Consider the following 23,278-nt stretch of genomic DNA (forward strand, 5'->3'; position numbering starts at 1 on the left):
GAGGGGGATAGCGCGTTGTTCGCCGCGCTGGATGGATCTAGCGTCCGTCGCTCATGGTCCATGGATCACCACCACCACCACCACCAACGTCATCGCCACCCCCACCGCCGAGTGATTCGTGTCGATTGCGATGCGATCCTGTTCGAGCACATCCTGTGGCTGCTTGGGAGGGACGATCCATCGCTGCGGCACTTGAATGTGGACGAGCTCATGGAATTCTACTCGTGATTCGGCAGGAAGAGGAGAACCAAACAGAAAATCGCGATGGTTCCTCCGGATTGCATAGATCAAGCTTCGAATTACTACGAGTTTCGCGGCTCCAAGTCCTCTAGCCTCTGGATTTAACCTCCATAGCTCACAAGGATCGAGCAAATAACCGTCTAGAGGTTTGTCATGATCGATCGAACACTAGAAAAAACTTTGGAAGATATCGCAAGGATTTTGTCAAACAAATCATAAGCTGTATGACATTTCTTATTCTATTGCTTTTAGACGACGACCCGAGCTTTCAGCCATGGTCTCGCAAATCCTACACACGTTTTTGCCAGAAGGAGCTAGCTAGCTCGTCGAGAGATGGAGAACAAAAAAAAGGAGGCCGGAGAGTCAGCTCTCTCGATCGATCAGGACAAGATCGCGAGCAAGTCGGACACTCTCATCACTACGTACTGGCTGTTGTCTTTGTTCTTAAACTCGTTTCCAGCGTACTTAGAGTAGAGAACATTGTCACCGATCGACACTTCGAGCGGCTTCCGGGTTCCATCTTCGCCATAAGATCCAGGACCGACGGCGACCACCTGAAAGATCGAATAGATCACTTATAACTTTAAAGCTTCTAAGATCTCGAGAACTTAAGTTTCTAAGAACTCAAGAACTTACCTCTCCGATCACTGGTTTTTCCTTGACGCTGTCTGTCAAAAGCACTCCACCAGCGGTTTTGTCCTCAGCCTCTGCAACCTGTTTGGAAAATCGCTGTTTTCATTTCTTCCGAAAAGAGAATCAGACTTGCCTTGATCAGGACCCTGTCATTCACAGGCTTGAGATCTTTGATGTCCTCGGTGGATAGCAGCCCAATCACGTCGTCCTCCTTGAGGAGGATGTGGTCAGCACCATTGAACTGGATCTCAGTGCCGGCGTACTTTGAGTAAACGATCGTGTTTCCGACCTGCGAGGCAAACGAAAAACTATGTTCTTCGCACGACACGAATCGAAAAAACCACGTACCGTCACACAAGGTGGAACGCTCTTCTCGCCCATTTTCTTCCCTTCGCCAACTTCGACTACTTCTCCACTCTGAGGCTTGGTTTGCGAGGTCGTGGGAAGAATGATTCCACCATCGGACTTCTCCTCCGAGGCTTGGATCTTGACAAGCACGCGGTCGCCAAGAGGCTTCAAAGTTTTGTACTGCTAAAAAAAAGAAGCTCAAACGCACATTTCAGGCAATCCATCCAAAGCTTCGAAACAGCTCGCGAGAAACTCACCGTTGGAGGAGCAGTCACAGCAGCTCTCGCCACACCGGCTGATAGTCGACTAGCAGCCGAGGATTTGCTGCCGGCCACTGAATCGATGGAGAGAGAGAGCGCAGCGAATTCCCCCTGGCACAAACGCGATACCCGATTGAGCACACGAACTGCCTAGACGTGGATTACCTTGAGCTTCCGGAAACAAGCCTGCTGATTCGAAGAATACTTCCCGCTCGCGCTGCTGAGCAGCAGCGAAGCGCCGGCGCACGAAATGCTCCCCACTGTAGCTGCCATTCCGGCCAGGAGCGCTAGGATGACTCGCGGCGCCGCTGGGACGAAGAAGAATGCCGCAAGGAAGAAGAAGCTTTTGTCGCCAAAACCGCCCTAGAATGCTACCAAGGGTTTCGGACAGGGAGAAGCTTCGAGACGTCCAGATGAACGGCCAGGATCGCGTCACATTATGGTTAAGGTACCGTACTCTTATTAACTAAACCGTACGCTTTAGTTTATCTTAAACCCTTCTTACAACGGCCCCTTTAGCTTAAACCCTCCCTTTTAATCAGATGAACATAGTATTCTCACTAACATAACCGTACGATTTAGTTTAGCTTAAGTCCTCCTGTCTAATTCAGCGGTTGAGATATTTTTCAAACGAACGGCACGGAATGTGCCACAGCACTGTTTTATTAAACCTACCGTTTACCTTAAACCCTCGCTTTTAATCGTCTCTTTTGTCTCGGCTATGTCGTCGAGCGCTATGCAATACCGGCATCTAGGGAAGACGGGGCTCAAGGTAAGCGTGCTCGGCTATGGCGCCTGGGTCACATTTGGGAACCAGCTCGATGTCAAGGACGCCAAGATCTTGCTCTCGCGCTGCCGCGACTCGGGGATCAATTTCTTCGACAATGCCGAGGTCTACGCCAACGGCAGGGCGGAGGAGATCATGGGGCAAGCGATCCGGGAGCTGGGATGGAAGAGATCCGATGTGGTGATCAGCACCAAAATATTTTGGGGAGGGCCAGGGCCAAACGACAAGGGGCTGTCCAGGAAGCACATTATCGAGGGCGTCAAGGCGTCGCTCAAGCGGCTGGAGATGGAGTATGTGGATCTCCTGTATTGCCACAGGCCCGATCCGGCCACGCCCATGGAGGAGACGGTGCGAGCTATGAACTATGTGATCGATCACGGGTGGGCGTTCTACTGGGGGACGAGCGAGTGGACCGCCCAGCAGATCACCGAGGCGTGGGAGGTGGCCAGGAGATTGGGGCTTATCGGGCCTTGCGTGGAGCAGCCAGAGTATAATCTTCTCGCCAGAGACAAGGTGTGTGTTCTTCGTCCATTCTCTTTTTCATTGCATGGTTTCCTTGTTGTTTGTGTTCTTTCTGGGTGACAAGCATGTTGGTTGGAAATTTTATTCTTTCGAGGTGGGTGATGAGACCCAATGTTTTCTTTTGGACGTGCTAGCTTGCAGCATTGCCAAGTGAAAGATTCCAGCTACAGTGGTGTGTCACTCTTTATCGTTCTTTGCTTGGAATTTTGGGTCATTGATTATGCTCTCCATCTTTGTTTTCTTTCTTCCAGGTGGAAGTGGAATATCTTCCACTGTACAGTAGCTATGGGATCGGCGTGACGACTTGGAGTCCTCTGGCGTCAGGAGTTCTGACTGGAAAGTACACCAAATTCAGCATTCCACCTGACAGCCGCTTCTCGCTGGAAAACTACAAGGTCTCCGACTTGTTTTTGTATTGGGTTTCTAGATCTCTTCTGACGATTGTCTCTGCGTCATGACAGAACTTGGCAAACCGATCCTTGGTTGATGATATTCTACTCAAAGTTGACAAGCTCCGACCTATCGCAGCCAAGCTCGACGTTTCTCTGGCGCAGCTCGCCATTGCGTGGTGTGCTTCGAATCCAAACGTCAGCTCCGTGATAATGGGAGCTACAAAAGAAAGCCAAGTGAGTATCTCTATCAATTCCTTCTCCTTCTGGATGTTTTCTAAAAAGATGTACTTTTTTTTATGCTCCAGCTGATAGAGAATGTGAAAGCTCTGGAATTGCTACCCCGCCTCACGCCGGATGTAATGGACAAGATCGAGGCCGCTGTCATGAGCAAGCCAAAAAAGCCTGACCTCTATCGCTGAGACGAGAGAGTGTGATGGTCCTTAAATGCTCGTTTTACACATTCCTGAGATCAATTCTTGGAGAGGTATGATAAAAGATCATTTTTTTAAAATCAAGTTTTCTTGGAAGTTTTCAGTCGATCAACAAAATATCAGCCCCGTGATAACGGGAGCTTGATCGAAAGAAACAAAGTGAGAGCTTTAGAATCGCTCTTGCGTCAAATGGACAAGAGCAAGGCCACTGTCATGAACAAGCCAAAAAGAACGCATGAGTCGTCAAGATAGGACTTGGGATGCGTTTGATCACATCTTTGCTGTGATCATTTGTATTCATCCGATCCAACACAGGACGGGGAGATCTTTCGGCGATGATTTTGGTCTAGTTTCCTGACAAGTTGGAGGCCTAGTTTACACTTTTTTTCTCGGTCGAAGCGTCGGGCATGAACCACGAGGAAAACTATTGGAGATTGGAATCGCAATTTTGTCAATTCAATCTTTGAGCCTGAGTGGGACGGTGGTGGGTTCTCATGATTAAACAAGCCCGATTCGCTTCTCCATCGCTTTTGATTGACCCAAAGAAAGAAGAAACTCACACACGAGAGAGCGAGAGAGAGAGAGAGAGAGAGTTCCTGGGATCTTGCCACGGCAGCACATCCTTACACGTGTCACAATTTGAGGACCACAAAAGCTTGGCTCCATTGCTTTAACATTATACTAGCTATAGCTTGGAAGTTCCAACTTGGAAGAGCTCATAGTCTCCTTTGAGACGATCAAGGAGCTCTGGCGATGGATCCATCTATGGAGTCCATCACAAGAAATCTAGCAGCATTGCCGGACAGTGCACGCCACAGCCTGCGCCCAATGCCGCAGCCTCGTCTTCACCACTTGCGGATGATCCCCTGCCAAGGACAGGGAGAAATCAGCCAAAAGCATCTCTAAACCCTAGCTAAAACCCACCTGGGCTCGCGATCTTCCACTCCACCGGGCTGGACGACCCGCTGGGCTCGCTCCCATTCTCCTGGAAGTGGCGGAGCGCGTGGCAAATCTCCAGCGCCGGGAGCGTCTCGCACAGCCGCGGATCCTCGCAATCGAATCGGAAGCCCAGATCAATGCAGCCGCGCAGCTCCTCCAGATCGTCGTCCGTGAGGCTGCGCGTGCGTGTTCTTCGCAGCCTGGGTGTGGCGGGGCTGGATTCCTCCAAGATTGACGCCAATGGAGGTGGCTTCTGGCCGCAATCCGACGCCGAGCGGCCCAGCGCGCGATCCTTGCCCGCGGGATCCAGCTCCAGGTCGCGCAATTCGTCCAGGAGCGACTGATCGCGCCGCCGCTCCCACGCCTCCTCGCAAATCGCCTGTGACGACCACGATCTCTGCCGGGACAGCCTCCGGCGAGGAGCTTTTGGAATCACTTCTTCGTCCACCATGATCTCTTCCTGCGATCCTTTGCAAAAGGGAAGACTTGTAGCCACAACCTTTTCTCCCTTTTCCTCGACATCGAGCTCGATTTCCTCCAATTTCTCCATCGCGCAGCTGCGATCATCCAATTCCATCGCCCCTCTTCCTCCACTCGAGTGGCAAAAATAAATTGGAAAGATCCTTGTAATGTAGAAATAGCTCCAAGGTCACTTAATGCTTAAATTTACAATGGCGACCAACTGGAAGGCAAAGGTCTGTGTTGCTTGTGGCTATGGCGGATGGAACGAGCGACCTATTGGCTTTTACGCAGCCCGGGCTGGAATTCCATCTCAGAATCGGCAGCCATCACAACCGTCCAATCCAAGCCCTCGTTTTCTCTTTAGATAACCCGGCAGGCATTTTCACATTATCATCTACAGCCTCGAGAAAGAATCATACACTCAAAACCAAAAAGAAAAAAAAGAAGCAATCAATCGATCCATACATCGCTCCTGCTACTGATTGCAAATCTCGTCCTTGTTCTCCTCCTGATCTGGCCTCGTCTTCTCACTGCTGCGCTGCTCGAAACTTTTCTCTTCATCTCCTTCCTTGGCTACCTCGAAAGCTTTCTCATCTTTGGCGGCTAGAAGAACCTCGGGAGCTTTCTCCTGATCTCCATCCTTGGCTTGGAATCCACCGTCGAGCTCCTGCTCTGGCTGCAACGCCCTGATCTTGATGCAAAATCTCTTCCCATCGTCTGTGCTTCGATCCACATCCAGGCAGCCGATCACCGACGACGAGATCCCCGACTCCAGATGCCCGATGGTGGCACCGCATTGCCGGCACAAGAGCCGCGTTTGCATTCTCTGGATCCCCCACTTCCCTGGCGACTCGAAGTATGGGCCACACTTGACCTCGTCCAGCATTCTAAACCGGCTCTCATCGATCGAGAGGAAGTAGAGGATCCCTTTCCTGCTAGTTTTGGAGTACCTGGGACCGATGCTCGTGATGAGCCGATCGGAGGAGCTGAGATTGAGCTTGAACGCGCACCTCCCGCAGCTGGAAAGCAGAGAATTAGCTCGACTGGAGCAAGAAATCCGCGAAGAAGAGCTCGAAGAAAAGCCCATCGACGATCTCGCGTGGATGAATTCCTTTACCTGTAGGAAACGTCTCTGGTCGATCCCGTCGCCGATACCGCCATGGAATGCTAGCACCTCCTCCTCGCAGCAATGCCTCCTACCATAGCCACTGCGACAAACCCTAAGCACCATTGCCGGAAAATGCCATTTCCTTAACGGCATGCTGACGGAATATGCTTGAGAGCGGATATGCCGCCACGTATAGCCGTTGGTTCTCTTAAAATCCGACGGCTCTCTAGCGTTTGATGTTTTCAAAGGAAGCAACGATGGGTTTGTCCTCCTGGCGCCAGGGCGTCCGATCGATCAGCGCGAAATCTCGCGTCTTGCAGCTGGATTTCGCTGCTGCGCGGCGCGCACAGCACGGTGAATCGCTTGCCTGAATCGCAGGGATTGAGCAGCGCGCTTGTCATGAAGCTCAGGGTTTTCTCCGGCATTGGAAGGGCTCGGGCACTCGCAGATCTGTATTGCATTGAGTGGAGCAAGCATTTGTGCTGGCATCTCCGGCTCCAATCTCTGCGGCGCTAGGCTACCAGAAATTTTTTGGGAGAATGAGAGGCAGAAGAGTTAGAGTATCGGGGAAATGGATGCTCCTCTTGTGCGTGGCAAGCTTCTGTGTGGGCACGCTCTTCACAAACAGGTAAGACTTCGTCTCCTAGAATGGTTTTTATATATTTTTATTTTCTATTCTCCAAAGTAGTTATCAGTCGTTACTTACGTCGATCAGTCCAAAGATCTCACTGTTACGAATGTAGGATATGGAATGCGTCAGAAGAACTAGACGTGATTCGTCCAAAGACGTCGGATCTCCTTCACATTGTCAAGGACGAACAGTGTGGTCCAAAGCCTGTGAGTTGAAAGCTTGATTCTTACAAGCGAGCTACTTTTTTCTTTGTTTTTCTTGGCAGAAGCCCGAAACATCACCCAGAGATATACTCGATCAAGTGTCCAAAACTCATCACGCAGTTTGGTAAGCACTGTAGGTTCTGTTGGTGCGTGTCTAATATGTGATCGGGTTTGTAGGAACTTGGATAAAACAATATCAACACTTGAGATGGAGCTCTCAGCCGCTCGCTCCATTGCGCAGCAATCCATAGGCTCTCCTGGACTGGGGGTCCCGACTGGTGCTTTTGGTGCTGAGCCTCGACAGAAAGTTTTTGTTGTGATCGGAATAAACACCGCTTTTAGCAGTCGTAAGCGTCGTGATTCCGTTCGAGAGACATGGATGCCTCAAGGTAAATTCGGCTCAACGCATTCTCAAGTGCTTGACTCTTTTCATTTCTTCCAGGCGAGAACTTACGTAAGCTCGAAAAAAAAGGAGTTGTTATCAAGTTTGTTATCGGTCACAGGCATGTCATGTCTTAAGCAGCTGTTGCGACTTTGCTCTAACAGCAGGATTTCCAGTGCAACGCCCGGCGGCCTGTTAGATCGTGCGATTGACGCGGAAGAAGCCCAACACGGCGATTTCCTAAGGCTGGTAATAGAAACGCTTTCTATGTCTTTCCTCTTTCAATGTACTGAAACGTAGTTTCTCCTTGTCTGCTGGCGCAAGGACCATATTGAAGGCTACATGGAGCTGTCGGCAAAAACGAAGATCTACTTTTCTACAGCTGTTGCTAAATGGGATGCGGAATTCTACGTCAAAGTCGACGACGATGTCCATGTGAATATCGGTAAGTGCCAGTCCTGAAAGCTGCTTCTAGTTGTGCTAGCATTTAAGCTTGCAGGCATGCTCGTTTCAACTCTGTCTCTTCTGCGCTCCCAGCCTCGCACTTACATTGGCTGCATGAAATCAGGCCCTGTTCTAGCACAGAAGTAAGTGACATCCGCTCTGAAACTGGTAGATTTTAAATGCCTCGTTCTTCCAGGGGTGTCAAGTATCACGAGCCAGAATACTGGAAGTTTGGTGAAGACGGTAACAGATACTTTCGCCACGCAACAGGTCAGTTGTATGTGATTTCAAAGGATCTGGCGACTTACATCTCTATCAACCAGTAAGTCCATTAAGTTCCTTGTCTGATGGTGTTAGCTAGCGATCTTTGACTTCCTCGGATTTTTTCCAGGCCCATATTGCATCAATTTGCAAACGAAGATGTGTCTCTCGGGGCGTGGTTCATCGGACTGGACGTGAATCACTTCGACGAGCGAAGCTTTTGCTGTGGAACTTCACCGGGTTTGTTCTCGATCGATTGCTCTCGTATCGATTGGATGAAGAATTTTTCTTTTGCTCCTGGCAGATTGCGAGTGGCAAGCTCAAGCAGGCAACGTTTGTGTTGCCTCGTTCGATTGGAGTTGTAGCGGCATTTGCAAATCCGTGGAAAGAATGAAGATCGTGCATGAAAAATGCGGAGAAGGCGACCGCGCTGTCTGGAACGCCGTCTTTTAAAGTTTATAACCATTCTCGTTCCGACGTGTCATTCACGTAAAGCTACAATTCTGACGTGGACATTTTAATGCTGCCACGTCAGAGCTTTAAAGGCACAAAGTTTCGAGCTTTGAAGCACGGGGAAGGATTTCAAAGCATGGTTTCCAACCACCATCACCTTGTGCCCGTGCAACAAAGCTTACCGCTGGAAGCTGAGGACGTCCAGACTTGGGAGCTCGAGTGCCAAGTGTAAGCAGTGTGAACTCCAAGATGTGTGCAGAGCACGTGAATGCTGAATTGCTCCTGCTCCTGGAAATGCCCCTCATTTCCAGCTTAATGTCACCTGAGTAGTACTTGTTTGCAACGTAGGCCACCTTCACAGTGGGAAGCTTGTGGTGGAAGCCAGTGCGAGGATTGTAGTTGCAGTATATTGGCTCTGGAACATGGACCGCAGTGCCAATTCCAGGTGCCAAAGCTTGGAATGACTTCCCACTGCCACAAGGTTTCGAAGGCTACTCTTAGATTGAGTTCGAGCCCCATTGCATTGTCGCCTGGGAACACGATCTTGCCACAACTGTCTGTAGCCATGCAAATATTCTACCACCCAACTTGACAAAGAAAATAGCATGCTCTAGATCATGCTTAGCTGTTCTAGCTCACTCAAAATGCACTCTTGTCCTCTACGCTCTTGGGTTTTCACATGTCGTGAGCAGCTCCAAGATTCTCTCCATACAGGGCTTTCTTACTCCAGAAAATCCCTCAAACACACTAAGGTTGCATCAGATAAGCACTGTCTTTCTTTAAAACCAAAGGTTTGTCACTATTTCCATCCACCTTCGCTGTGGGATTTTCTGGAGAAACTCATGATCAGTGGACCCCAAGTATAGCTCTGAATAGATCGGCAAATACAGTGGAGCCTGGTGGCTGTTTTGAAAGAATGAAGAACGCCATGAAAAATGGGTCTATATAAACATATTCGTGCCGACCTGTCATCGTTATCTAAAACCACGTTGTTACTATCTGACGTGGATATTATTAGGGTTGCCACGTCAGAGTTCTTTCTTTCTTCTTTAGATTTCTATGGCGACGCTGCTGCGGAGGTTCTTCACATCGCTGGCCTTGTCGTCGTCGGCGTCTCCAGAAGAATCGCCCGAATCGGCGCATTCCCTGGCGGAATTTCCCCTTGGCGCGGTGCTCCGGCAGCTTAGCCCCGAGGATCTGGCAACGGCGAGCTTGGTATGCAAGTTCTGGCACGCCTCCGCCACTGAGGACTCGATCTGGGAGGCGATTCTTCGGCGCGAGACGAGCTCCTGGTGGCCGTTCGTGCGGTTTATGGAGGCCTATTTGCGTCCAGAGTTTTCCCAAAGGTAAGATTGCTGTTCTTGAGCGATAGAATGGGGCGGCAAATTCCGCGCACAGGTTTTTAGCAATTCCAGTGGAGCTTGAGCTTCCTTTCTACAAGATCTATTGCGGCAGGCGTAGTTTACAACAGTGTCTTATAATCGATGGAAAGTCTTTCTTTTCTTTCTTATAGATTTGGTCTAAAACACTGGCAGTCGCTCTTCAGGAGGATCTGGCTATTGTAAATATGGACTCGCGAATAAATTCGCTCCCGAAGGAAAGCTGGCGACATTTCTGGTACGTGAATGCTTTTGGTTTCTCGTGGCAAAGTCTTTAGTGTATTTTTTTCTTTGCAGGAGTTCGGGAACATTGACTCTCCTCTTGCTCCGCGGCTGTCTAATCTCTATCAGACGATTCTTAACAGGTATGACGATTTTTCCGCAAGAGGACTTGGTTTTGTAGCAGTTCTTGCTTTCCAGGATGAAAACAAAAGCTTCAGCACAACCGGTTGTCATCTCAACTCCAATATGCCAAAATGATGGTTGTGTGCAATGGTTTCGTTACTTTTTGAGAGTTTTCGTGATCAATCTTTTCTTAGCTAATGGCTACTGCCGCAGATACGGATGTAGCGTTGGCAATGCGACGGCAATACAGAGAAACGACATTTAATGTACTGTTTGATCTTGGATTTCCTGCGGTGTGCGCTGTTAACCAGGTGAAGCTTTTGTAAGCACGATGTAATCCTAAACTGTTCTTACCAGGCAGTTTTGGCTCTTTATTCGGCGATGAGGACTTCGGGAATAGTTGTAAATATCGGCTTTCATGTTACTAGTGTTGTTCCAGGTAATGTTTGTGTTTTAGTATGTCACTGTGACTAAACTGTGAACTTCTTGCCAGTCTATAATGGAACAGTGATGAGAAACATCGGTGTAGAGGTCATTGGCCAAGGAGCGCTCCGTTTAACTGGATATTTAAGTGAGCTCATGCATCAGAATGGAACAAATTTTACGTCAATGTACGCAATCAGAACTTTGAAAGAGGTGATTTTCAAAAATTATTTTGGTTCCAAGTGGCACAACACGTTTGTTATATGCAGAGACTGTGCTATGTAGCGGAAGACTACGAAGCAGAGCTACTCAAAGATACCAGTGCTTCGTGTGACGTTGGCGAAGATGGCAACTTCGTGCTAAAGCACGAGCGGTTTAAAACGGGAGAACTTCTCTTCAGACCATGGCTTGGCGGCATGTAAGTTTTAATTCTATCTCCTCCCGTGAGTGCTAAGTTGCAATGATAGGCGAGCTATGGGATTGCATCACGCCGTTGCCTTGTGCATGGAGCACTGCGCAGACCTGGACTCTTCTGGTGAAGAATGGTACAAAACCATAGTTTTGACAGGAGGATCGGCATGCCTTCCCGGCTTAAAAGGTAACTCACAGCGAAATCCATGGTACTCCTCTGATCCTACTCTTACCGGCCAGAGCGACTAGCCAAGGAACTTCGCTACTATCTGCCAGTCTCTCTAGCGGAAGGGATGACCATCATACCACCGCTTCACGGACCTCACGGAGCATGGATTGGAGCTAAGCTCCTGAGCGACGTAAGTTTCTTTGGTTTGTGTTTTCTCGCTGGATCCAACACGAGCCAGTCACTTTGCAGATGAGCAGCTTTCCACGGGAATGGTGCGTGAGCCGAAAGAAGTTCCGGAAGGTTGGCTCCAGCATTCTCCATGCCATGGCGTTTGATGACAGCTAGAGAGCACACCACCGAAAACTCGGTACTGCTCCGACGACAAGAGAAAAGTCTGGTAAAGTTCGTGACGAGTTTTATAGCTGTGAATTCAGAGCAGCGGAGGACGACCTCCGTCCCAACCCGTGACTTTGTTCTTCGCGCGGTGGTTTTCATTTTCTTACGCTCGCTACTTCTAACCCCGTGTGGAGCGTTTCTTGCAGCTATGACACAACACTCGGCCATTGAATGCGTCGAGAGGAAAGAGTAAGATTTCTTCGTTCTTTCTTTAAGGAGCTTGAAAGGCTGTTGCTGGGAGTACGTTTCAGGAACGACTCTTTCCAAGTGAGGGATAATATCGTTCTTACTACTCGTCCAAGTAAGCGCCCACAGAAGAAGACTCGCTCCTTCTCCACCGCAGGATGGGGCTTGGTGGACGGCGCACGATTAGCGCGCTTATCCACCGTCAAATTGGCAACTAACGGTGGATACGGCACTACTTATGCAGTGCGTTCATATCTTTCCTTTTGATTTGGCCATGGGAAGTAGAGCGCTGGATCATGATCAAGTGTTGGGCGCAGTGGTAGCGGCTTTGGGGCGATCATCCAGCAGAGTAGTCGACTGTAATACTGATTCCTCTCAAGAGTTTAATCCTCCTCCTGCTTCTCCAGCGCCCAAGAACGATCATGGATCCAGGAGCTCGCTGCAGCACCATAATCTCTTCTCGTGCTTCACAGGTAGGAAGATCAAGCCCTCTTCTACGAGTGGATCGTCGTGGTCGTGGCCGCGGAGCCCATCCATCATGTCGCGGCTGCTGCTCAGCCCCAGCATGAGCCCGGACAATCGAATGGGGGACCAGTCGCCGGCAAGGGGCAACCACCATTCCCACAAGATCCGATCGTTCACTTTCTCGGCTGCGAAGGCGAGGAAGAACAGGAGATTCGATGATCCGGAGGAGGAATCGTCGTCCAACCGGGGCGAACCAACCTCGCCCAAAGTTACTTGCATGGGGACCGTGAAGGCGCCCAAATCGTGCAAAGCCAAGACCGCGAGGCCTCCTCCGCGGTGTCCTGGATCGAAGAATCTCACGCATCACCACCAGCAAGTCCAGGATTCCTTGCTTGATCTCAGCAGACTTAGCTCCAAGTCCGGCGAGCTAAGGAGATCAAAGGCGACTGGGTTGGGTCACGATCAGCGACCAAGTTCCCACGGGCACACGCGATCATCGTCATCGCTATCAAACAGGAAGATAAGCTCCATGGATTGCCAGGTCCCTTCTCTACAGTCGCAGCAAATGGTTCCTCAATCGACTGCGTCAATGCCAGCGCAATTCACCACTGCCTCTTCTTTGCAACCAATCGATCTCGTGAAAAGGCCCTCCATCTCCCCAGCGGCGCCGCTCAAGAGGCCCGAGGAGGTGTGCATTTGGCGGAGACGATGCGTCCCGGAGCCCTTGCGTCTCGACATTATGGGATCTGTGGCCGGTCAACTCAAGGCCCGGTCGGTGTCATGTAGCTAGCCAAAGTCGTGTACAAAATTTTATAGTGTGCGCCACTTTTCTTATTGTCTGATAGCAAATCGCCATCATACATCTAAAGATCGGACGGTTTACATAATGCCACGTTTATACAAATAGGATGCTATTACAGGAATATTCTACGTGTCACACGTAATATTCCTGCTAGCGAAGAACCCTAAAACCCCCTGTTGGAAGACAATGCTCCGGATGCCGCCAATCGTCACCTGGGAATTCACCCGATTCCCGCGCAGGACGAAGATTTGCTGCTCCCTCCGCGACGACAGCGACTACATGAGGCAGTGCGTGGAGCTCGCCCGGCGCGGATTAGGGCGCACGTCACCCAATCCCATGGTAGGATGCCTCATTGTCGATAACGCGGGAGAGATTGTGGGCCGAGGATTCCATCCCAGAGCTGGTGAGCCTCATGCCGAGGTGCTCCTCTTCCTCTATTTCTTTCCTCTCTTCTTCTCGCTCAATCGAGAGTTGTTTAGGTGTTTGCACTGCGGGAAGCTGGATCTAAAGCCCATGGATCAACCGCGTACGTGAGCCTGGAGCCCTGCGATCACGTCGGAAGAACACCACCGTGCAGCAGAGCGCTCGTCGCCGCGAGAGTGAGGCGTGTAGTCGTCGGAACGGTGGATCCAAATCCGCTCGTCGCTGGGAAAGGAGTGGAGAGACTGCGACGAGCTGGAGTGGAAGTCACCGTCGGCGTCGAGGAGGAGCTTTGCCGGGTCACCAACGAAGCGTTCTTCCACCGCATCGTGACCAAGAAGCCGTTTGCCTGTCTCAGGTTTGGAAAGCTGGCAATTCCCGAAACTGTGCAAACGATCGTTTCTGTTCCTCTCCGCGTAGATATGCCATGACTATCGATGGATGCCTGCTCGCTGATCCTTCAACTCCGGTCGCCGCGAGTTTCTACAGCCAGCAGCTGGAAGAGTATGATGCGGTTGTCACCACCGAAGCTTCCCTCGACGCCGATCCTGTTCTTCTCTCGGCGGAGCAAGGAGCCAAGCAGCCACTCCGTGTCGTGGCCGTCACCTCTTCTTCGTCACTCTCCCAGCTCGCGGGCCTTTTGAGTGCTCGAGTGTTTGACACCAAGCTGGCCCCAACGCTGCTCGTGATGGACCAGCAGAGCCTGGTGGAGGACGTGACCAAGCAGCTGGGTGGCAAGGGGGAATCCATGGAAACGGTGTTGCGGCGCAAGAACGTAGAAGTGGTACCTGTGAACGAGGTTGATCTCGACTCGGTGCTGGACTTGTGCTACCAGCGGGGTGCCTGCTCGGTGCTGCTCGACTCCACCGCTGGATTCGACATGCTGGGAGTGAAGGAAGCCCTCGAGGACGAAGATCGTGCGGTAATCCAGAAGCTCTGTGTTGTGGTCGCGCCTTTTGCTGGAGGGGGACAAACCCAAAAGGTTGCATCGTCCATGAGAAAACTGGGCAGGCTGACCACGCGAAAATGTGGTGAGAACGTTGTTATTCAAGGCTACTTTGAGTAAAAAGAAACAAATTTTCAAAACAGATTGGAGAGTGTAACCGGAACAAGCCCTGGCAAAGCTTGGAGCTCTTTTAATTTTCTTCTCCTTCTTGTTCTTGCCTTGGGCCGTGAACTTCCTCTGGGGAAAATGGATCCGTCGAAAGGACGATTTCAGCCATGACGGTGTGGGGCGCGTGCCACGTCACTGCCTCTGGGAGGAGCTTGTCTCCCAGTGGTACCGAGGGCTCACTTGATGTTTACTCGAGCGATGGTCAGAGGATCTTGTATGTCTACTGTTTCTTTTGCGAGATAGACACACACTGTGTTTGATAGCCGGTTCATGGTAACGGCCACAAGGATTGGGGAATCTCATCTGGACGTGACCATGGTGATCAAGTACATTGGCAGTGAAGCTATTGCTTAAAGTTCATCAAAAAATCAAATAGTGCTCTAGCGTAATCAAATATCCATCCCACGTTTATCATGGTTGAACGAAACTGAGGTTTCTTGCCCGCTTATGGTGTAAGCTGCATTGGTTACTCGATAATGCCCGGGATCAGGGAAGACACTCGTTTGTGCGTTTTACTTTGGAGGATTTTTTGGCTTGTGTTTGGGCTGAGTGTTTGTGGGGACTGTTGGAACGTGATCTAAGGAGAGCGAAGAGTATAAATGTAATCTCCTTGGATAAAGAAGGTTTTTGGGAAAGGAACAACGTGTTGGAAGGCAGAGCAGCAAACCAGACACGGGAAGCAACTGGCTGATTTCAAGGAAGCCAATGATAAGGAAGTGGTATGTTTGTAAAGTGTCTTTACATTCACCTATGTTTTAACCTTTATGCTAGAAGCCCCATGTCACTGACAGGCTGCTCCTCCTTCCTCCTCTCTCTCCAAGCTCGTTCTTGGCCACTCCCAACCTCCCACCAACTTGCCTTGCCATGGTGATGCTCTACGTAGCAGCTCTGCCAGTTCCCTGGCTCCCTAGCTGCCACCAATGCTCCATCTTGCTTCCCTTCTCTCAAGGGAGTGTCTTGAGAATGACCATGGAGACGCAGTGTTCCCATAGAGGAGCTGTTGGCCGAGCTCTGAGCTCCTACTCTAGGTCTCCACCTCATTTAGATTACAAGGAACACTGTTGGACTGCAATTGTTCGCAAGCTACAAAGAGATTCTCACTTGAAAGCTCTAAAAAAGTTCCTACAATACATATTAATGACTCAGTTTGCCACAGTGGGGCAAATCCATTCCACTCGCCGTGACACATATATGAACTTGTCTAGTCTGCAACACTCAAGGAATGTTAAAAGTTACTCGATACTGCTAGAAACCTTACGAATCTTATGTTGTTGAGTTCTCTTGTGTGGTCTTGTGTTGATGCATTTAACTATAAAGTGGAGGTGTTGTAACCTGTAGTCACATGTTTCTTCTGCCCTTCTAAGATGCCACAAAGCATTTTCATTCCCCACCAAAGTGTCAGCACAAACTTCTGCATTTTCACTCCCCACCAAAGTGTTGGCACAAACTTCTATTTTACTTGTTGGAGAGTATATGAATCAGTTTTTGGAAATTTTATAGTATTTTACATTGCATAAGGTTGCAGATTTAGGGAATCTTCCAGATCTGGGTAGGAGAATCTAGAGCTGGAGTGATCTAGATGTTTAGATGGCATGATATATCAACAACAATAAAAGGATATGGAGGATAGTTCCAATAGTAGTGATAGTGAAGTTAAAGATAGTCTTCCAAGGAACTCTCAAGACTATGTTAAGGTTGGTTGAGGGTTAATAGTTTTAGGTGATAGACTTGATGGGTGTTAAGGAGACTTCTCACTTAAAAACAACTCCCACTTCTGGAAAAGAATTTGATTGTGGTGCTCCTGGCTTAAAGTGGAATGGTATCTCATTTAAATATCATTGATCCGTATCACTGACTCAAAGGATGGGGTGACTAATGCACACTTGTAAGGCAAACTATTTGCCCTGTTCCAAGATCCAATTATGAGCTTTTTTAGCTGTAACAATTACTGGCACTAATATTCAAATTTTCATGGACTAAAGTTGCAAATATTAAAGTTGTCATTACTTAAATGTTTTTCACCCTATATATATAGTTAGGTAAGATAATAACTTCACACATCAACAAGTTGAAGGGTATTATGCAATAGCTCAAGGAAGTGTAAGCAACTAAAGAAAACAAATTGAGAGGTAATTTATTTTAAATACTAGTCCATGTTCTTAGAGTTGGAATAATCATTTTCCATGATTTCTTTTGTACCAAAAAACCAATAAAGGAGCTTTACTATAGCATACATAGTTTTCATTCTTCATTCTATAGTGATTTACTATAAGATAACCATGAAAGTGAACTTAAACCCTCCATAAACCTAAACTTAAGTTTCAAGGATTGTGCCACTAAATGAAGGAATAGACCTAAACTCCCAAACTTGCTACCAAAGAGCAAAGGAATTAGAGCGTAAAACAACTTTTGAGCATTCAACATAAATAGTGAAAAGATAGGAGCACAGGGTAATATAGAAATAGCCCCCCCTCCAATCAAGAGAGTTATTTTTTTCTCTATGATGCAATTTTTTTTATAGATTTATAGATTTTTTTTATAATTTTTTTTAAGTGACTTTTTACTTTTCTAAAATTGTAACCCTTATGTTTTTCTTCTGTAACCTTGTGCTTAGTGGTAAGTTACACATTCTATAGTTAGACTCTATAAGAGTAGTAATTTCTCATTAATCTTGACTTAGTGTTAATGGACCTATACGTTAATTAAAAATGGTGATATCTAACTTAATAGTTTGTGGTTGAGGTGTTAGTGCTCATTTTGTAACCTTGTTCATTAGGAAGTTGTGTACTTATATAAATGCATTTTATAGTCTTTATTTAATTTTAACTGAGTGTTGATCATTTATAGTTGGCCTCTTCAATTATACTCAAAGTTGTTGAACATATGTGTTAATGAGCTTATTGTACTTTAATTGGATTAAAATAATCATTTTAGGCATAATTATTCATGTTTTTATATATTGTACATAGAGTGTTACCTTTAGATTGAACAAGTATATGACTTGATGATGTGAGTTTTCTATTTGGGTCTTATGAAAATGAATTGAAGAGTGATTGTTAGTTACTTTGTGATTAATAATTATTTATAGACTGTATCAAGAATTAATGACACTTTATTTAACTTGATAAGGATTTAGTAGTGATAAATTTGCTTTATCAAATGGTGTTGTAAAGGATTGTGTCATTGGGTTTATATGGTTTTTTATGTTAGTATATTAATTCCACTTTTGTTGATTTTTTTTATTGAGTTTAGTCCATTGTATTAGATTGTATTGAGTTTTGGAGATGGTGATATGGTGATATGGTGATTGCATTGAGTCTTGGATGTGGTATTCTGATATATAAAATACTATTTTTATAATAATACTAAACCCCTTCAACAATTTATAGCTTGTAGCTTATAACAACAAAGCTATAAATTGTTGAAGCTTTTATTTAGTATCTAAGACTAATCCTTCAATAATACTCAACTATAAATAACACATTATCTTGCATCAGTATAACAACCGGTTCTTGATATAAATAAGTGGATTCATAAAGGATTAATTTAGTGATCACTTATAGCTTTGTCATACTTGATTTTTAGATTGATGTAGATATATTTTTCATTAGCTTTTGCATTATGAAATTTGGATTATGGATGCGTTGAGGAAGATATTATAGGTTGTATTATAATTTATTTTTTGGCATTGAAGTTAGTTAATGCAAACTCTTTCCAACCAAACTCAAAATTAATCCAACACCAAGCTACTTACAGAGAAATAACAAGGTTTCCCGGAAAATAATTAAGCATTGTAACCCAAGTCTTCAGTAGCAAGTTTAGACAAAATTGTTTAGTGCTTCATTGCTATCCATCCCATGACTCAGCATTTGTAAGACCACCATAACCAATATGAATTAAAGTAGGGACTCTTGATTGCATGATGTAAATATGAGCAATGAGTTAACACTTTATTGCAAATCATTTCTATAAGAAAAGAAAATAATTTATGTGTATATAAGCAATGAGTTAACACCTTATTACAAATCATCTCTCCAAAAAGAGAAAATAATTTATGTGTTTGATCCTTCGTTTCTAACAGCTCTCTTTTTGGGACCAAACCTTAAATTTGTTTTTGCATTACTTTCAGTTCAATCCAAGAAATGTTTATGAGAGAGCATAACAATGATTATTTGAACCAATAGATTAATCCCTATAGTCTTGGTTGATCCATTGGTAATCATGCCTAGAAAGGATATACTATGTCATACTAATTAGTTATAGACCAACCTATTTGCCATTCATACCAAACATAGGGGAAGTTTACTTTTACCCATGGTATATGGAACAACTCATGGAACCACCGATAGATTAATATTAATTCTGCCAACTCAAAGTGTAACCTTGAGTTGCTAATGTGCCTTATTCACAAGCCCAAGTGCAAACTCGTGCAAACAAAACATCTTCTTCCATCCTATGAGCCTGAGAGCAAGCTCACATAATATGGTACAAAAAGATAACCAAATTTATACTCAAGAAACGAATACAAAGTCTTAGGACCCAAACATGTACCCACTTGGATTATTGTTTTCATCTCTGTATATGTAATAAAATTAATTGCCCAATCTCATTAGATAGTACTCGTTGAGACGTATCCTCTAATACTAAATGTAGCACATATGGTTTTCACCTTTTATCCTATAGTGATTTTATATAGGATAACCACAAAATGGAACCTAAACCTTCTATATGCCATGTGTCACATGCCATGTGCCACATACCATATGTCCCAATGATGGTGCAAAACCCATTTGGGCACTGAACAAAGAAATAGAGCCAAACTCCCAAGCATAGAGCCAAGGAGCAATGGCATTAGAGCATGGAATGACTCTTTGAGTGTACATCCTAAAAAGTGAAGGGATAAAAGTAAGGAGCAACTTGGAATAGTCCTAAAACATCTAACATCCCAATGCCAAGACCAATACACAAAATGGAGCTAAACAAAGTTTAGCGTTATTTCAACATACTTTGGGCTTTCACCCTTAGCCATCCTTAGTACTAAGAGTTAAGTCTTTAGGATTAATTTGAAACTTACTAAATATGGAATGGTGCTAGATTGTGAATTTGGATACGGGATGAACACTATTGTATTCAAGACAATCTTTACATGCTATAGATATGCTAAATTAGCAAATGTAAACACTTTCCATAAATAGCAATTAGGACCAAATGGGATTAACACAAGGTGCATGATATTGAGGGTGTTTGGCAAACATGGTAAGTTATCATTTAGCGAATATTGAGGGACTAAACTCAATATCACAAGGGTTCCCAACACTAATAAGTGCAAGTTAATGGCAAAAGTTTCTCAAACCAGGCCGAGTATGCTCAACAAAAAACACATAGGGTTCCTACTTTATGTTTATCTGATTTAAGTGCACGGTCATTAACCAATTTCTCAACTAGTTCAAGTGGGAGATGATAATGGGTCTAGCAATACCGACCTTCTGCCGTTGTGCTAGTAAGGAAAGAATATTCGAAAGGATTAGCTAATAAGTAACTTTCGATATTTGAAATCACATTCGCGACACATGCCTTCCCTCAAAATTTTGCTGGTATGGCCTATAGAAATTTTCTCTAGGCAATACAAGATTTAGAGGAAAAGAAAAGAAAGGGCAGATACTTTAAGAGTAATGTTACATTTTTCTTGCCCCATTGTATAAACTCTACTAGCAAATCACAAGGATTAGTGAGTAGATATTACTAGGCCAACAAGGAAAAAAAATTCGTAATATGTTTGCATACAAAAGTAAACAAAGGTAAGAGGATAAAACTTAGAGCTAACACATTAAAGTAACACAACTTAGGTAATTTGGAGGTAGTTAGGAAGCTTTTTTTTCTCTTTTGCTCTTTCCCTCTCTCACTCTACACTTACGCCTCCACCAAAATGTGCCGACACTCCAAGCTTAGCTCTAAAGTAATGTACGGCAGCTCAAATGCCGTCTAAGGCTGTATGAGAGCAAACGCCATTGCCGCTACCTATTGGGTCGAGCACACCCTCGATTGGGCGGAGTGATTTTCTCCTCACGCCATCGCCATAAGCCATTAACCCACTCTCAAAGCACCATCGACACAAGATATCATTTGGGCACCTCCATTGGCACTGCACTACATCTCCCGGTCACCTAATGCCGAGTGTTTTGTGTACAAATCTCCATGGATGGAAAAAATGCCTAGGCAAGACAAGCATGTGAAGGAAATCTTATCTAGTGACGAGGAACTTGATTATAGCCAAGTAAAGTTGTCTAGGGAGTTTATGCTTTCTCTCTATGACAAGTTTTGGTTTAATACTTTTGGGTTACTTGCTTATATGGAGCTGCTCAAATGAGAAATATCGATCAAGCAAGGGTCAAGCTTATGCAAAATAGTATCTAATAGAGCATGCATTTCTCTTTTACGGGCAAGTCCATCCCTTTGGATTCACTTAGTTTACTTAGATTTTTTGCCTAAATAACAAAAGGACCTTTCATTATAAAATGTTTCAACCATCATAAGATAAGTAAAAGATTTGTACCACTCAATTTTCTCAATATATAACTCAAGGCAAAATAATCATAATAAGTAAGAAGAATTGTATGCCCGATCAATACATCCTCTCTAACTACACATCTAAATGAGGAAGCAACTTCACGTACTTGAAGCCCAACTATCATGCTAGGCTTAAAGTGTTGTGTGCCATCATCGGGAGGACAGTTGTGGAAAATACCAACATTAAGATAGCTTGCCTATTGGAAGCTATTGAGACTAGACAGAAAATACACAGATTATATTTCGCCTACAATAGATTTGTGGCCGAAATGAAGAATGGTGCCTTACAAGTAAGCAAGGAAGGAAAATGAAGACGAGAGTCTTTATCTTTTTGTGGTGCATCTACAAGCATTACATTGCTCAGGACAATCCCATGCCTCACCTTGCTATTGAGTCACCACTTCCAGTATTTCCTTCGAGGGAGATAATAAGGGATGTGGATATTGATGTGGAGAAAAATCCCAATGATATGGATTCAAGAGAGAAAAATTCTCCCCTCAAAAAGAAATTCTATCTAAATTTGAAAATCCAAGCTGCAAGACCTCCAAGGTTCGTTCCACAGAAATCTAATGGCTAAGTATGCCATAAAAAAGTTAGGCAAAGCAAGTATAGTGATAAAATGCTATGCCTAAATTAGGAATAGAGTTATGACTTTTCTATATTTATAGAGATAATTGCAATGTTGATTTAAATCTCTCCAAACATTGGGGAAGTGATGAGTACACAAACAGACAACACTAGGTGAACAATGGACATCAAACTTGTAAAAGAAATTCCATAACTTAAGCCACAAAGTCCTACACATGATGTGCCTATAGATGCTGTAAAACCATTGGCTGCAAACACAACCAATGATGTGAGTTTAGGCCAAGAAGATCATGGCCAAGAAACTCAACAGGATGAAGAAGATGAGGCTTCAAAAGAGGATCCAGGTGAATTGGAGGAGTACGGGTTAAGTCTTCTCTAATCCACCTACACATCTGATAATGATACACTTATAGCCGATCAATCTAGCGAGATGAGGCAACCACAGCAATAGCAAATGCCACAACAACAATATAAGATCAAGGCTAGCCACGCCTTTGCTCACAAGACCACAAGTCAGCCAAGCAAGCTAAGAGTCTAAAGCTTTATGGAGGAGCTCGCTTAACACATCAAGGGAGGAGGCAAGTAGCCAGTCGATGAGCTAATGCAACAGGTAGAAGATGAAGAAACAACAAAATACTGCGTGCAGGTCTTGAGCTACCTCAAGACAATCACCAAGAGAGTGGATGGAGTTATGGGTGATGGAGTTCCGATGAATGGTGACATCAGTGAGCAAGAATGTCGCCTTCATCTATGAGGACTTGAACAATGGAGTCCAAGTTGACTTGGGAGTGTACGTTTACATCAAGTTCCATAGGGAACTCTCACAAGTTTTCAATGCGTTGGTGTAGCACACCTGAATTTGGAGCCGAACTCCAAGCCCGTTGCGCTACGAACGAGGGTCCGGTACAATCCTACGAGCACCAGCTCCTCGTATCCAGCACTTGCACGCAAAATGGTGTCAGACGGAGTCTGGCACAATTTTGGCATACCGGTGGCCTAACGCGAGAAGGAGGGTACTCCACCGACTAGAGCAGCGTGGAGCTTGGGCTTAGACCCAAGCCGGACGCAGAACAAGGAGCAACACAGCCCAGCGGGAGCCAAACTAATGTCTCAGGTGGTCGGACATGCATTCCAACCACTATCCCTACTATACATTTGGAACCCCCCACAGCCCCCCCCCCCCTTGAGGGACACACGCTTTGGGCTTTCACCCCAAGCCTCCCTTAGTACCAGGAGTTAGTCTCTGGGACAAGTCCGAAACTTACTAAATATGGAATGGCCTTAGATTGTGAATTTGGACACGGGACGAACACCATTGTGTTCAGGCCACTCTCTACATTCTGTAGATATGCCAAATGAGCGAATCTAGATACTTTCCATAAATAGCATATGGGACCGAAATGAGACCAACACTAAGGGTATGATAGCGAGGGTGTTTGGCAAACACGGTAAGGTATCATCCAGCGATATTGAGGGATTAGTCTCAATACGCGAGGGTTCTTGCCAAGCCAGTGCAA

The 23,278-nt window shown here is 45.9% G+C and overlaps 8 protein-coding genes across 12 annotated transcripts; 5 read left to right on the plus strand and 3 right to left on the minus strand.

Moving 5' to 3' along the window:
• Window positions 1-459: 459 nt before the first annotated feature.
• Window positions 460-1,895, minus strand: LOC9631246 (20 kDa chaperonin, chloroplastic). 2 transcript variants are annotated; one of them, XM_024673548.1, is made up of 6 exons: window positions 1,647-1,895; window positions 1,479-1,592; window positions 1,222-1,401; window positions 1,007-1,162; window positions 877-954; window positions 460-794 (listed from the first exon to the last, which is right to left on the minus strand). In XM_024673548.1, the coding sequence occupies exons 1-6, from the start codon at window positions 1,752-1,754 to the stop codon at window positions 621-623; spliced, it is 810 nt and encodes a 269-aa protein (XP_024529316.1). In that variant the 5' UTR covers window positions 1,755-1,895; the 3' UTR covers window positions 460-620. The 2 variants fall into 2 exon arrangements, with proteins under 2 accessions (XP_024529316.1, XP_002968413.1); XM_002968367.2 differs by having other exon boundaries at window positions 1,222-1,404.
• A 268-nt stretch (window positions 1,896-2,163) lies between these two features.
• Window positions 2,164-3,717, plus strand: LOC9650071 (probable voltage-gated potassium channel subunit beta). Its single transcript, XM_002968057.2, has 4 exons — window positions 2,164-2,781; window positions 3,042-3,185; window positions 3,252-3,416; window positions 3,488-3,717. Exons 1-4 carry the CDS (start codon window positions 2,203-2,205, stop codon window positions 3,599-3,601), a joined length of 1,002 nt encoding a protein of 333 aa, XP_002968103.2. The 5' UTR covers window positions 2,164-2,202; the 3' UTR covers window positions 3,602-3,717.
• Window positions 3,718-4,257: 540 nt separating this feature from the next.
• LOC9631247 lies at window positions 4,258-5,156 on the minus strand. The gene is made up of 2 exons (XM_002968368.2): window positions 4,538-5,156; window positions 4,258-4,479 (listed from the first exon to the last, which is right to left on the minus strand). Exons 1-2 carry the CDS (start codon window positions 5,127-5,129, stop codon window positions 4,400-4,402), a joined length of 672 nt encoding a protein of 223 aa, XP_002968414.2. The 5' UTR covers window positions 5,130-5,156; the 3' UTR covers window positions 4,258-4,399.
• Window positions 5,157-5,366: 210 nt separating this feature from the next.
• LOC9650072 (uncharacterized protein At4g08330, chloroplastic) lies at window positions 5,367-6,223 on the minus strand. The gene is made up of 2 exons (XM_002968369.2): window positions 6,132-6,223; window positions 5,367-6,033 (listed from the first exon to the last, which is right to left on the minus strand). Exons 1-2 carry the CDS (start codon window positions 6,173-6,175, stop codon window positions 5,490-5,492), a joined length of 588 nt encoding a protein of 195 aa, XP_002968415.1. The 5' UTR covers window positions 6,176-6,223; the 3' UTR covers window positions 5,367-5,489.
• Window positions 6,224-6,350: 127 nt separating this feature from the next.
• On the plus strand, window positions 6,351-8,613 carry LOC9650073 (probable beta-1,3-galactosyltransferase 2). Of its 3 annotated transcripts, none has more exons than XM_024673544.1 (11): window positions 6,351-6,750; window positions 6,866-6,959; window positions 7,019-7,080; window positions 7,134-7,345; window positions 7,399-7,459; window positions 7,515-7,587; window positions 7,663-7,783; window positions 7,838-7,925; window positions 7,979-8,104; window positions 8,174-8,283; window positions 8,348-8,613. In XM_024673544.1, the coding sequence occupies exons 1-11, from the start codon at window positions 6,662-6,664 to the stop codon at window positions 8,494-8,496; spliced, it is 1,185 nt and encodes a 394-aa protein (XP_024529312.1). In that variant the 5' UTR covers window positions 6,351-6,661; the 3' UTR covers window positions 8,497-8,613. The 3 variants fall into 3 exon arrangements, with proteins under 3 accessions (XP_024529312.1, XP_024529313.1, XP_024529314.1); XM_024673545.1 differs by having other exon boundaries at window positions 7,979-8,052; window positions 8,348-8,458; XM_024673546.1 differs by lacking the exon at window positions 8,348-8,613 and having other exon boundaries at window positions 8,144-8,215.
• A 912-nt stretch (window positions 8,614-9,525) lies between these two features.
• Window positions 9,526-11,699, plus strand: LOC9631248 (actin-related protein 8). The gene is made up of 12 exons (XM_024673249.1): window positions 9,526-9,842; window positions 9,895-9,983; window positions 10,043-10,113; window positions 10,173-10,240; window positions 10,296-10,357; window positions 10,434-10,531; window positions 10,578-10,659; window positions 10,714-10,856; window positions 10,913-11,061; window positions 11,111-11,241; window positions 11,295-11,413; window positions 11,473-11,699. The coding sequence occupies exons 1-12, from the start codon at window positions 9,556-9,558 to the stop codon at window positions 11,566-11,568; spliced, it is 1,395 nt and encodes a 464-aa protein (XP_024529017.1). The 5' UTR covers window positions 9,526-9,555; the 3' UTR covers window positions 11,569-11,699.
• Window positions 11,700-11,822: 123 nt separating this feature from the next.
• On the plus strand, window positions 11,823-13,138 carry LOC112345799. 2 transcript variants are annotated; one of them, XM_024673252.1, is made up of 2 exons: window positions 11,823-12,048; window positions 12,123-13,138. In XM_024673252.1, coding segments are annotated over exons 1-2 (939 nt in total). In that variant the 5' UTR covers window positions 11,823-12,047; the 3' UTR covers window positions 13,061-13,138. The 2 variants fall into 2 exon arrangements, with proteins under 2 accessions (XP_024529020.1, XP_024529019.1); XM_024673251.1 differs by having other exon boundaries at window positions 11,823-13,138.
• Window positions 13,139-13,176: 38 nt separating this feature from the next.
• LOC9631249 (riboflavin biosynthesis protein PYRD, chloroplastic) lies at window positions 13,177-14,580 on the plus strand. Its single transcript, XM_024673250.1, has 3 exons — window positions 13,177-13,492; window positions 13,552-13,850; window positions 13,913-14,580. Exons 1-3 carry the CDS (start codon window positions 13,259-13,261, stop codon window positions 14,556-14,558), a joined length of 1,179 nt encoding a protein of 392 aa, XP_024529018.1. The 5' UTR covers window positions 13,177-13,258; the 3' UTR covers window positions 14,559-14,580.
• Window positions 14,581-23,278: the final 8,698 nt, after the last annotated feature.

This window comes from Selaginella moellendorffii, unplaced genomic scaffold (genome assembly GCF_000143415.4).
Source record: "Selaginella moellendorffii unplaced genomic scaffold, v1.0 SELMOscaffold_10, whole genome shotgun sequence".
NCBI lineage: Eukaryota > Viridiplantae > Streptophyta > Lycopodiopsida > Selaginellales > Selaginellaceae > Selaginella > Selaginella moellendorffii.

Excerpts from the sequence above, each read along its gene's own strand:
- LOC9631246 (XM_002968367.2), bottom strand. The coding sequence starts at position 1,754 with ATGGCAGCTACAGTGGGGAGCATTTCGTGCGCCGGCGCTTCGCTGCTG. Across the intron at positions 1,593-1,646 it reads CTTGTTTCCGGAAGCTCAAG|GGGGAATTCGCTGCGCTCTC; the intron begins GTAATCCACGTC and ends CGTTTGTGCCAG. Across the intron at positions 795-876 it reads AAAAACCAGTGATCGGAGAG|GTGGTCGCCGTCGGTCCTGG; the intron begins GTAAGTTCTTGA and ends TCGATCTTTCAG.
- LOC9650071 (XM_002968057.2), top strand. The coding sequence starts at position 2,203 with ATGTCGTCGAGCGCTATGCAATACCGGCATCTAGGGAAGACGGGGCTC. Across the intron at positions 3,186-3,251 it reads TCTCGCTGGAAAACTACAAG|AACTTGGCAAACCGATCCTT; the intron begins GTCTCCGACTTG and ends GCGTCATGACAG. Across the intron at positions 3,417-3,487 it reads GAGCTACAAAAGAAAGCCAA|CTGATAGAGAATGTGAAAGC; the intron begins GTGAGTATCTCT and ends TTTATGCTCCAG.
- LOC9631247 (XM_002968368.2), bottom strand. The coding sequence starts at position 5,129 with ATGGAATTGGATGATCGCAGCTGCGCGATGGAGAAATTGGAGGAAATC. Across the intron at positions 4,480-4,537 it reads GTGGAAGATCGCGAGCCCAG|GGGATCATCCGCAAGTGGTG; the intron begins GTGGGTTTTAGC and ends TGTCCTTGGCAG.
- LOC9650072 (XM_002968369.2), bottom strand. The coding sequence starts at position 6,175 with ATGGCGGTATCGGCGACGGGATCGACCAGAGACGTTTCCTACAG. Across the intron at positions 6,034-6,131 it reads ACCAGAGACGTTTCCTACAG|CTGCGGGAGGTGCGCGTTCA; the intron begins GTAAAGGAATTC and ends TCTGCTTTCCAG.
- LOC9650073 (XM_024673544.1), top strand. The coding sequence starts at position 6,662 with ATGAGAGGCAGAAGAGTTAGAGTATCGGGGAAATGGATGCTCCTCTTG. Across the intron at positions 7,588-7,662 it reads ACGGCGATTTCCTAAGGCTG|GACCATATTGAAGGCTACAT; the intron begins GTAATAGAAACG and ends TGCTGGCGCAAG. Across the intron at positions 7,784-7,837 it reads CGATGTCCATGTGAATATCG|GCATGCTCGTTTCAACTCTG; the intron begins GTAAGTGCCAGT and ends TTAAGCTTGCAG.
- LOC9631248 (XM_024673249.1), top strand. The coding sequence starts at position 9,556 with ATGGCGACGCTGCTGCGGAGGTTCTTCACATCGCTGGCCTTGTCGTCG. Across the intron at positions 9,984-10,042 it reads ACAGTGTCTTATAATCGATG|GAGGATCTGGCTATTGTAAA; the intron begins GAAAGTCTTTCT and ends GTCGCTCTTCAG. Across the intron at positions 10,532-10,577 it reads CGGTGTGCGCTGTTAACCAG|GCAGTTTTGGCTCTTTATTC; the intron begins GTGAAGCTTTTG and ends TGTTCTTACCAG.
- LOC112345799 (XM_024673251.1), top strand. The coding sequence starts at position 12,044 with ATGCAGTGCGTTCATATCTTTCCTTTTGATTTGGCCATGGGAAGTAGA.
- LOC9631249 (XM_024673250.1), top strand. The coding sequence starts at position 13,259 with ATGCTCCGGATGCCGCCAATCGTCACCTGGGAATTCACCCGATTCCCG. Across the intron at positions 13,493-13,551 it reads CTGGTGAGCCTCATGCCGAG|GTGTTTGCACTGCGGGAAGC; the intron begins GTGCTCCTCTTC and ends AGAGTTGTTTAG. Across the intron at positions 13,851-13,912 it reads AAGCCGTTTGCCTGTCTCAG|ATATGCCATGACTATCGATG; the intron begins GTTTGGAAAGCT and ends CTCTCCGCGTAG.